We start from the raw sequence: 13013 nt of genomic DNA on the forward strand, positions 1-13013 counted from the left end.
TGCTCTTAAGGAGCCTCTACATGTCTCATAATCTTTTTACCCTACCAGCGCTTCGAGACCAACATTTGGCAAGTGCTGAGAAGAAGCGCCGCAACAAACTCAGTCACCACTGTCTGCCGGTTAATATAAATAAATAGAAATAGTAGTAGTAGGTACATTCGATTCAGGAGCAGTTCACTGAATTTACCATGCATTCTTGTATGGTGTATCATAAGAATGGGTATACAAGATTGCGTGGTGTATTAAACAAGGTAGTGACGTGCTAATATCTAGACTTACATCATCATACAATCTGCCATACTCCAACAAAAAAAGCGGTTATCGTCAAAGTTAGGGGGCGTCCATAAATTACGTGAGACTTTTAGGGGGGGGAGGGGGTCAACGAAAACCTCACTAAATCTCACGTGGGGGAGAGGGGGGGTCTCGGAAAATATCACGTAATTATTCTCGCAAGAAATAGAGTAAAATTGCCAGAAAACTGGGTTATTGAAGTAAAAACAAATGATTTTTTTTATGATGGTAATGACAATTTATTCTAAACCGTCTTATCAAATTAAACTAAAAATGCCTCCATCTGCATTTGTGAATGCTAAAGATGCAGAATAAATGTCGAAATTAAGAAAATTCGAAATTAAAAAAAAAACGTCATCGGCATCGCTATTGCGTAAAAAATTAGCCTAGTGCGTGTCGTGCCACGCGCAGTGTAAGGTTCCGTAGCTTCCCATCGTTTAGTAAGACAATTTTTTTTTTTCATATAATCTGATTTTTTCATATAATCTAATCTAATAGACTCGAAGCATAAACATTGCATAATAGGCATTTTATTAAATATCACGTGAGATTAGGGGGGTGGGGGAGGGGGTCAGGCAAAATCTCACCAAATCTCACCAAGGGGGGCGGGGGGGTTGAAAAATGGCCAAAATTGTCTCACGTAATTTATGGACGCCCCCTTACGGTCAAAGTTAGGTGATACAAATCAGCCCTAGAATGCAAATAGATAGGGACTCGAACACTATAACCGGGCCTCTTCAAGGCGAGAGTGAATAGGCACTTACAGGGCAGGTATGTACCTATTCTATCCTAGACTGCATCTCACTTAACATGTGTGATTGCAGTCAAATACTTACCAAATTTGTTCTGCTAAATAAAAAATAAAGTCTTAAAACCTCAGCAGTATTTGTAATGTAAAGATTCGTTTTAGCAAGCACCTAATTCTCAAGTCACTTTATGTAAATACTAGCTGTGCCCGCGACTTCGTCCGCGTGGAATAATGACTTTGGGTAGCTAGGCACTTTTATTAATTTAGTCTGATTATTTTACAAATAGCNACCTCACGGGGTGCTTTGTAAGCTTGTCTGAGCTCTTTGTCTTGATATTCAATAAGTTATCGTTTTCAACAAGATTATTGTTTTCTAATAACTTTGTGTTATCCATAAAGTTCTACTTTAAGATATTTTATTAGCAAGTTATTACTTAGTTAAGGACTTTGTGTTAGGGATTTTATCCTTAATATTGAATTGAAGACACTAAATCTGCTATTTTTAAAATGGACTGAATGAAAAGTGGAGATAATGCTTTAGGACTACTGACTTTTCCTATGAAGGATGGTTATTAAATTGATAAAAATGTGTGGAAATGATACTAGCTAGCTCAAACTAGTAAATTATCTGGTAAAATTTCGAAAAAAGTGCTTAATACTTCTTAGCACTGACCTAAGCAAAATTATGGTCCCGAACCAGTATTAACCAGAAATATTATGATTTTTAAATTAATTTATGATTATATTTATATTGTAATTAAGTAAACAAACTATTCTAAAACAGGAAGGAAAAACCGTAGACCATATAAATGTAAATCATTTTGTCCTCAGAGTAAAATACAACTGATAATAATATATTCCACTATAAGATTTACTCCACTCGTATGTCGCAGGTAAAATATTAAACTCAACCGACCGTTTTAAGTTCCGAATGTAATACAGGGTGGTCAAACAAACAAACCGAATGCCATTTATTGTGAATAAATTATGGAAGTTTAAGTGCAAGGGCGCTCGATACGCTAACCGGCTACTTAAAAGTCTGTCTCCCTTGACAATATTTCACTGGAAGACATTTAGGTTAGGAATTACCAGAAAACAGAACATATTACTCGAAATACGCTAAAACTTAAAAATTTATTTGCAAAGAAAAGTATGTTGGAAAGATTTATTTAAGTACCTACTTGTGATTTGTGAAGTCCATTTAAGCATGATTATGTTATTTGGATTTTGCATTTTAAATTAATGTAATTACTGATCAAGTTATAATTATTCATAGTTAGTCTAGCTCAGGGCTCTAGCAGAGCATACAGATACAGTCGTACCAACCTCACTATAAAAACTGTAATTTATTAATCTAAATCAGTGCAGTATTGTAAATCCTGTAATACCTACTTAAATAACTTCCTCGCAAAACATGCCTACGGCGTATGTGACTGCACCAGACAGTCTGCCAATAGAGAGAGATGGAGGGAGATCGTGCGGAGAGTTGTATCCGCCTCTACAACCGATGTGAACAACGCCTCAACGTGACCACGACCGCTTTGCCAAGAGCGTTACGAATAAGAAGAAGAAGATAACATGCCTAGCTCAGCTCACATAGTTCCTGTTATGGTGGTGCAAAACGTTAAGCTTCCTGATTTTGATCATCATTCACGTAACAAAACTTCAAAGACATGCAAGCGATTTGATCGCTGGAGACACTTTTCGTCTTCACGTGTTACTTAAATAATTAATCGCCCGATTTTGTTTCGATTTCGCGTATTCAATCGTAGCCTCCGCGGTATTCACCCATTACCTATTTTGAAGTTTGATTCAAGTGATTAATTGGTTGGTCGTAGGGCTTGTTCTAAGTTCGCCTGGCTAGCTACCACCATCTTACCTAAGTCTGTCGCCATAACAACAATGTTAACAGCGTTGTTGTGTTCCGGCAGTTAGAGGTAAAATAGCCAGTTCCTCCGTTGTTGCGGATTCCGGGTGAAGCTCGCTTCCACCTTCGGCCTGATCGTCACTTACTATCAGGTGAGATACAGGCCAAGAGCTTCCTCGTTGTGGATAAAAAATAACGTCAAATGACAAATCGCTGAGTAGCGATCCTATCGAGTAATCGTTCTATCGAAATGACACGTGAATACGGATTTCGAACTGTTTTTCAATAGTTCGACTTCTAAAAGCCAACGAGATTTTGACTGTGACAAAATACGTGAATTAGGCCATTGATCGGGTTTCGAACTGGCAAGCTTTGATTATATGACGAAAAAACCCCGAAAAAGGGTTCAGTTTTAACAAACACAGCGCCTGAATAATCTATGGAAAGAAGTGACGGTGAGATTAAGGTTTCCAAGTTCATAGCTGTAAAAACAACTTTTCAGTGAGCCAGTGAATTATACATGAGACTGTTCGAGTGCAAGGGCGTTCAATACGCTAACCAATGATAAGTGGCGTTTGTCCCCTGTGACGTCCACCGTTGATTCGCGTGGTAGAAAACTAATGCAGCAGACACTTTGAAAAATTAGACTTTTTAAATAGTAGCTTACTAAGTATGTATTATATCTATAATCTGTATTAAGACTGACAAACACAATTTAATAAGACAGTAAGATGTAGCTACATAAAACGTAAAGTACGTAACGCTTTCTTGTTTCTTCTTATCGACTTCAAAAAAGGAGTAAGGTTCTATGTTCTACTGTATACTTATTTTAAATTGTCTTGGAGGTCTATGTCATTTATTGGATTTGATATTTAATAAATATACTCCAATATATTATGTTTTGTAAATCCGGGATGGCAGGGATTTTTCAATTTAAATTCATACTTATATTATTATGATTTTAAAAAGCTGAAATGTATGTAAATTTTATTTTAAGCTATCGTCGTCTTTCTTCATCTTAATCATAGTTAGAAACTCCTAAACTGCTCTATAACTGTGCGGCAGGGCCCATAAAAATTATCTCAGTGCTCAACTGAGTTTATTTTGCTGTAGTTTCAACAAAACTTGACTTTGTTTTCAAAAAGCCGGTGAACGTCTCTCGTTGTTAGTGTGTGGAGATGAGAGTCCTTGTCCAGAGAGCCCCATTCACGTGTACAGTTATTATGAGTTTATTTTTATTTTTGTATTTTTGTCTAGCGTTTTGTTGGCTGTTTCCTAGGAAAGAAAATAAATAAGTTTATTTTGTATGAAAAGAACTGTAAACGTTGTTTTACCTAAACGATGTTTAAAAATTTTAATTAGGTACATAAAGAGAACGGAAACTTGTTATCACAAGTAGTCATAATAAATTCAATAAAGTAATTACCAAAATAGCGGAAAAAACGAAAATGTTAATTGAAGCGGAAAAGCGATTTATAGTAATTGTAAATGTTGATTCTATATTTGTTTGGTGAATGCCCGAGTTCCATTGAAAATAATATCCTTTGATTATTATGTCAGTATTAATCTTGTACAGGATTAAGTATTGTTATTCGTATGTAATCGGATGGAAATGATTAAATATTTGCATGAAAAGAAATAAATTTATATTAAATCCACTGTATTTTCGACAAAATGAATACCTATAAGGCGAAATTCAACTACACAGTATCCGGATAAAGTTAATTAATATATATCAATGTATGTAGTTTTTCCAGTAATTATGAAGAAAAACTTTATCAAATGTTATTCCATCTCTCCTTTTGATAGTCCTCTCAATTGATCACACTGCATAACACACATTAATTGTTTTAATTGTTCCCCTACTCAAGCGTATAATTAGCCATTACTCAAACGTCCAATTCCGCATTATGACTGTAACACAATGTTTGTTAGTTTTGTTACACTCCGGACGAGTGACGATGTGCCAGTTGACACATTGGCTTTCAGACGAGTGAAGGTGCGTTTTATTTTCATTTTATTTTCAATCTTTTACAGTGTTTACGAAGTGCCTCGTATTGATCGTTAAGAAGTTACAACTTTTTTGTTTTTGTTTGCTTAAAACGACTGTTTAGCTTATTTAAAATAAAAAATACAAAGTTTAAGTTTAAGTTTTTTGCACATAAGGTATCTAATTATATTAAAAACGTTAAGCTAAAGAGCATTTTAGTGTTTTGTAAAAAAAAAAGAATCAGGTTTGAAAGACAAGGAATCGGCTTCTTTCAGCATATTTTTATCAAAACTGATATGAATATTTCCAAGAAAATTCACCTAAAAAGGAAAACTTAAAATTCTCTACAAGTAGCACGCGCTTGCATAACGACGCCCGGTCGAGTTCGAATCGCCCGAATTCGTTCTAAAGTCGCAACTATCTGATCACCGGTAATTTGTCCGATAGCGAATCGAACTTTTCGAATATTTGAATTTTAATCGCTGTTCAATGTTGCGTGTAGTCGAATGAACAATCTTTGAATCGAGAAGCGAATTCGCAATTTGGAAGGTGAGTTGCTTGGAAAATATTTATCTCTAGATTTACTGCCATAATCACTTTTTCAGTGGAATTTTGGATATTTAATTTTACGGATGATTTGAAATTGAGTTAACTGACAAACATTTAATTTGGCAAAGGGAAATAATTGGGGGAGGCCTATGTTTAGCAGTGGACGTCCTATGGCTGAGAAGATGATGATGATGATGATGAAAAGGCATACTGGACTATTTTAGTTAATGTAGGCACATTTATACCTAATAGTAAATTTCAAATCAATCTATCGTAATCCCAGTAATAGGGAAACATACGACTGTAAAGTTTTCAAACAAAATAATTATTTTCGTACCTACAAAACATTTTTTCTGGCATTCTTTAGGTGTTTTTATAGACCATCGGTCATTAGTCGTCCCGTGAACTGAAGGTCATGTTCAGGTGTACTCGTACTATGCCAATATTTTGTTTAAAGACTGCGCCAATACTATGGTATCCGAAAACAATACAAGCACCAATAGATATCAGTAACTGACAGCATTATTAGCTATGGTATTCTGGCAAAATCGCATTGATTACAACTCTATGATACTGCAGCAAATAGCTTGTCGTACAGTTTTGTCAATGAATGTAAGATAATGTTGCCTTACGTGTTAGTGTGTAACTGGACTACGAGTAGAACGTCAGTTAAGGTTGCATATCGACGGTGAAGTGACAATACCTCCTAACTAACCTTTTTTAGGAAATCGATTTTCTTAATTCAATAGGCTTAAAATTTATCATCGCGTAGACTTCTTCTCATAACTGATATTTCTTTTTAGATAGCAATAAAACTTTGTGGAAACAGTTGCTTTAGTTCGTTCGTTCGGTATTGTCACTTTACCGTCGATACACGAGTTCCAAAAATGACAAAAGAAAATAGAAACGGTGCAAGTTATTATTTATTTAACATTAATGAAAAACCATGTAGTCGTATTACCTACGTCTCGTAGTACTCTGCATAGTTTGGGGCTAGGAAGATAACTATTGCAACGGCTAGAATAATACTAATATTGTTATTCAAAATTCAATTATTGAGTGCACTTTATATACTGTATCTTTTCTATTTATAAATTACTAGCTTTCCGCCCGCGGCTTCGCCCGCGTGGAATTTTGTCTGTCACAGAAAAACTTTATCGCGCGCGTCCCTGTTTCAAAAACCGGGATAAAAACTATCCTATGTTCTTTCCCGGGACTCAAACTATCTCTATGCCAAATTTCATCAAAATCGGTTGCGAGGTTTAAGCGGGAAAGCGTAACAGACAGACAGACAGACAGACAGACAGACAGACAGACATACAGAGTTACTTTCGCATTTATAATATTAGTTGGGATAAAATTTACTTGATAACCGAAACTCTATTGACGATAACCAAACGCAAAATTCCCCAAAAAGAACTGGAAATTTTCTCTCGCGCCGACCTAATAATTTTCCTTCGTTTAAAATTCTAGACCTATTTCCAGCCTTTCATTATCTAGCTAAATCTATCGTAACAGATTCTAATAACGTTTAGTACTAAATGGAATTAGTCGTAGATAAGGTTTGCTGAGGTTGGCACTAGTACTTCAATAGATTGAAGTTTCTGTGTACATTTCAGACCTAAACTACTCTAAGGTTTACCTTAATGATTAAGGTAAAGGAATATTATATTACGTCCAAGCGAACTATATAGTTTATAGGTATAGAAAATTGTAGGTAACAGATTCGTGGAATTTAGGAATTATTTTGATTTTAATTTCTATTGATGGTTGAATTTTTGTGTTTTCGTAATTGACAGGTATGCACAATACGAGTCTAAAATTAAAGATATAGAGATTAATCTATGTGTATCAACGAATCTATCAACCTATCAACGCACAACCCAATCCATTGGACGGATCGGGCTGAAATTTGGCGTCCAGTAGGCCTAAGATGCGCGCCGTGATAATTTTTATCGACGTCAAAATGTATGGGCAAAATCGATAAAATGGCGTGATAACCGCTTATCGCGGCGCGCATCTTAGGCCTACAGGTAGATGTTATGACGTAGGCATCCGCTAACAAAGGATTTTACGAAACTCCACCCCTAAGGGGATAAAACGGGATCCACGCGTACGAAGTCGCGGGCGGCCGCTAGTATGATATATGAGTTTAATAGTTTTAAGAAGTAGGTATGCAAGAATCTACTTAATACGTTTCCTTGAAACTTGAGAAACACTAAGCCGTGTATTCAAATACCTAATAAACTAATAGTTAGTGTAATAATAACAGGTACATAGAGGAACAAAAATATTCGTAGGTACTCGAAAACTTTTAGGCTGAGTTGTACCATCTAACTTTAACGGCAACTATGACGATAACCTGTGCTTTTTGTATGGAATTTGACAGATTTTTGACGTTTGTCAAAGTTAAAGTATTATGGTGCAGCCCAGCCTTAGTGTTTCCATCCGACCGAAGAATTTACTTACAGAGGTAAATTATGGTTTTGTTTGCTTTGTTTTCGTTTACGACCTGAATTAGAACGTCAGATGACTGACGAAATAAATTATGCAAAATCTACAAGGGGCAATTTACATAGATAACAAGAGAAATAAAAGGATGTACCAGATAAGTAAATGGGTTTTATCATCAGCTAAACAACGCAAATAATAATTTGGCAGACACATCTTTGGATAGTGATAATATGTAGTTTTCTTAGATAATGCATTTTTATAAAGTTTATGAAGATTAGTATGTTATTTAAATCTCTGTTAAGAATTAATTCAGCTACAGTACTGTTCATTGTTGTGACTCAAGACAGCGCAATTATTACTCGAGACAGCGCTCTTCATTAATTTAGAGAAATATTAAGTAGGGTGTGTGGGTTCCTGTTAACTGTCTTTACTTTTTAATATGACGATAATCAAGTATGTTGAACGTTGTTATACATCATTATAGTATTCATAATCCTTTAGAAGTTCGGTTCTGGATATGGTACCTTTACAATAGGTAGCAAACTGAGTCGTTTCTACCTGTTTTCCGGCAAGATCAACAGGTCATCGGTCCATCAAGTGTTAGCTCTACTCCACTCTACTGGAAGTATGTGGTTGAAACATTTTGACACCAACAGTTGTCAGCTCTATGATAATGAGCGTTGTGGACTGTCCACTACTACTTGATTTATGTTCCGCGTTTTAAATTCAAATTCAAATTTTTTATTGCATATTAAGTATTTACAATTGGGTCTTAATCTAAAAAATGAGCTTATAACTTAATAACCCGTTAATGGGTAGGTATTGCAATATTAGTGGTGAGAGAGGACTAGTCTAAACCTAGGTCTAGCAACTTACATTATGAGATGGTACTTATCTTAAAAGTGTTTGTTTACTATTAAAGAATTCATCTAATGTATAAAAGCAGTTGGTTAACTATACATAGCAGTAGGTTAAGGCAGAATAAAATAGAACCACTTCCCCTACCGTAAAAGGCAATGAAGAGGTAAATAGTAAATAGCATATCATGGAGAGAGTTAGGCTTAATCCACTATTTGCTTCTGGTAAATTAGAGAGGGTCGTGTAATCGTGTAACTGTTATGGAAACATTATGTAATGATGATAAGATGATGATGTTACAACCTTTTTGGTCCAGGTTCTTAAGGCTTGGTTGCACCATCTTACTTTAACTTTGACAAACGTCAAAAATCTGTCATACTCCATACAAAAAACATCGGGTAACGATAAAGTTTCGGTCAAAGTTAGGAAGTGCAATCAGCCTAAATGTATTTGTGTTGTCCACAGAAACAGTGACGTCATCAAGATGGTGCTGAAGATGTCCAGGGTGAAATACGCACCATTGCTGGTCTTCCAGCTGGTGCTTATGGTGTTATACTTCATATTCGTCAGATACGGCGATGGCAAAGACGCTGGAGTCAAAGGTACGTTTCTATTTATAGGCCTAAAATTAAATATCGGTTATACATTACACAGGATGTCCCAAAAAGCGTGCCAAACTTAGGGAGGTGATTTGGGTAAAAATAAGTAATTTCCAGGACGAATAATAATAATAAAACAGAGATGGGCGTCCAAATTGGGGATTTTAAAAAAACATAAAAAAATCGTATCTCTGAAATGGTGATACTTTTACTTAAGTCTTTTATTGTATAGATGGTCCATTAATCCATCATCTGCTCCACATACCTACATCCAATATTACTTTTGCCCACACATACCAATCAAAGCCGAAAAATTCCACATTGATTTTCAAAACGTTTCTTCCAATAGGGAAAATATAATTTAGGTAGGGAAGCCACGTCCAGTTTTTAATTATAAATGCCGGAAAAATTGGAATTTTCCACAAATCAATTCGCAACACCTACGGGGCAAGGAAGCTTCCACGGGAGCTTTTTTAAGCGAAATAAAAACATGCTACTTCCAGTCTATTTCATGGAAGGCTCTGTTTAGCAATTTGCATGTTGAGTGCCTTATTCTGCCTCCATGCGGGATCCTTAACATTCTTGGTCCATATAATAGGGCTGATATTAATATACTTTTATTGGAACACGAATAGAATTGAGCTCACGAAAATAGGGGTTTCAAATCTCTTTTTTCATTTTCATTTTCCATGCACATTTTGTTGATTGTGATAAAAAAGTCAAGAGACCCAGCGACTAAAATCGGACATTGTATCAATAATTGTTTACTGATGACTTAAATAATACTTATCATGTGATCGGTAAGACTGGCCATATGATTTTTGTCTAGAAGGGCTATCTTTTTAGCATAGCATTAGATTTTAGTCGGCCGATAGTTGCGCCCGATTCCAATTTGTATGAAGAATCGGCCAATACCAAATTGGTGTAATGTGCGCACTTCCATACATGCCCATACTGATTAACTGCCCGACTAAAATATCTGCCGACAAAAAGTTTGCAGTCAAATATCTTATTATTGAAAAATCGGCCCTGAGATAGTTCCCGTTTATCAATGCTGAATAAGAGTGCCTCTACGATGATATTAATACCGTGACGTACTGATAAAGTACCTCGCACGATGATACGTGACAGTGACGTGATTTAATATCACGCTGCGTGACGTGACGTCACACCGGGCCACAAGAGGGAAGCTATATATTCACCTCAGATTACGCGTCACATACTTTGGAAGGTCTTTGTCTATTTTAGAGATAATCGCCCGTATTCACAAACGTTACTATGAGGTCTCACATTGCGCGTAGGCGCACAGGGCGACACATGAACCAATCACAGAGCTCTACTCAATGCTGTGCGTTCGATTTGCTGCTTCACTTAAGCAAACATCGTTTGTGAATACGGGCGAATAAATATGCATATACAAGTAAAAATATAGCATGGAAATTCCTCCTTAGTATAGATATAGCTGACTTAAAAGGAAATCTACAACGCGAGAAATCAAGCAGCAAGATAATTTGAAAGATTTATAAACACTAGTGGATTCACGTCTATATTTAAATTGGCATTAAACTAACTAATAGTAGAGCAAACTTAGTCCTGTCTTAGTCTCATTGGGAATTCAGTATCTCCAAACAATGTGAAATTCGTATTTATTTATAGATTGAAATCGATGAACTTGTATTTTAAGCTTGTTTTGTATTGAACTTGGAGACTTCGAAGTATTCTGCGATGGAATTAAAATCGACTAGTATATTAAGCAAACATTGTTCTTAAACTTCTCGGCCAAAAGGTATTGACTACCAATTAAAAATAAAGTAAAGTACCCAATAACCAACAAACTATACTATGCTTTTATTGGTAGTGGGCTTATGCCCGTTTCCACCATCAATCCCTAATTTTAAGTGACTCATATGAAAACAAAATTACTGTTATGTGTTATTTAGAAATTACGGATTGATGGTGAAAACATTAGTCCAACGTTCGATGGCCACCGTACCTACTACCAAACCATAGAAAGCAGTCCAATGCCATGGGCTATTTTCACCTTAATAACGTCCTCTCAAATAACAATCTGTATTACTAAAGTTATAAATCAACTAGCATTTAACCCTTAAACGTAAGTCACCTAATTTTTCAACATTTAATAATCCCGTTTCTCATTCAAATTACATCGTGCCGAATTGTCCCGGTGACGGGACAATGTACATCGCGCCAAATTGTCCCCGGGACAGGACAACAAAATAAATAAAGGGATCAAGTTTCGCCTCAAACAATTGTAACCATTAGAGCGATATCAATTAATAAAATTCCTTCCCCAAGAGCTTCAGCAAATTGAAATTAATTTACTTGAAATTCTTCATTAATCCAGCGCGAACATGACAAGGACAGATTAGTTAGAAGATATGGTAATGCCTATTCCTGGCCTAGAATGTAGTTCAGTTCTTAGGTACTGTTTCAGTACGAGAAGCAAAGACAGCATGCTCATTCTTTAATACCTACTTAAACTTTTTTTTTCAGTTATTTATACCGTCACTAGCTACTACTAATTACTAACAACAACCCTGTATGGATCATAATGGTCTGAAATAAATTACTATTTATTATTTAAATGCTCATGGTAAAAGTTGGGGATAAAAGTTTTGTGCTTTTAGTTACAACCTAAAATACCTATAACCAAACTGGTTATACATATACACTTAGCAATAAAAGTCGAGGCTTTTTCCTCTGGAATCAAATGATATTTTTAAAATCAAAATATTGTATAAAACTCAAAGGTGACTGACTGACTGACTGACTGACATAGTGATCTATCAACGCACAGCCCAAACCACTGGACGGATCGGGCTGAAATTTGGCATGCAGGTAGATGTTATGACGTAGGCATCCGCTAAGAAAGGATTTTATGAAACTCCACCCCTAAGGGGGTTAAAACGGGATCCACGCGTACGTAGTCGCGGGTGGCCGCTAGTTTCAAATATAGCTCATATTATGCTATCTATTTTCAACCGACTTCAAAAAAAGGAGGAGGTTCTCAATTCGACCCGTATGTTTTTTTTTTTCTATGTTTGTTACGCGATAACTCCGCCAATTATGAACCGATTTTCAAAATTCTTTTTTTGTTCGATAGGGTACACTTCTGAGGTGGTCCCATTGTCACCAAGTCAGGATCTGATGATGGGATCCTAGGGAAATCGAGAGCAACCCTCAAATTTTATAGGCACGTATATCGTTTTTCAAACTTTTTCTTAAGTTATTCATAATATTTGCTCCTGGAAATCATCATCTCATATTGATGAGCTGATGATAGAAGGTAAAACTCCTTAATGCTTAGGAGTTGGAGGATAATTCTTTAAATATTATAAGTACAAATAGACCAACAGTTGTATTCTTTCATGTTTTTAAGGTGGGCTGACGGTTTAAGGTCTTTTTAGGTTTCCTATATGGTAACCTGTATTTTGTAGGGAATATTATTTTACACTAGACATGAAGAGTATGGTCTCAATGTACTGCCTACCTTCAGTGGTAACATCAAGGTAATAATTAGTTAACTAAAAAGCAATAAATAAGTAAAATTTTATAAAAAAAAATAAAACCGACTCCAAAAAACCTACATTAAAAAGTAGAAAAATAATTACTAATAACCTACTTATTTATTAGGAC

The 13013-nt window shown here is 35.7% G+C and overlaps 1 protein-coding gene across 1 annotated transcript in view; it reads left to right on the forward strand.

Annotated features, from left to right (window-relative positions):
- The first annotated feature begins 4820 nt into the window (after positions 1-4820).
- Positions 4821-13013, forward strand: part of LOC114357681 (ammonium transporter Rh type B-like) — a 51283-nt gene continuing 43090 nt past the window's right edge. The window contains exons 1-2 of the mRNA XM_028311417.1: positions 4821-4905; positions 9223-9359. Of these exons, the coding sequence (XP_028167218.1) occupies positions 9242-9359 (118 nt within the window). The 5' untranslated portion in view covers positions 4821-4905; positions 9223-9241. The remainder of the gene's footprint in view (positions 4906-9222; positions 9360-13013) is intronic.

This window comes from Ostrinia furnacalis, unplaced genomic scaffold (genome assembly GCF_004193835.3).
Source record: "Ostrinia furnacalis isolate ACB-3 unplaced genomic scaffold, ASM419383v2 OfSCF3323, whole genome shotgun sequence".
Lineage (NCBI taxonomy): Eukaryota > Metazoa > Arthropoda > Insecta > Lepidoptera > Crambidae > Ostrinia > Ostrinia furnacalis.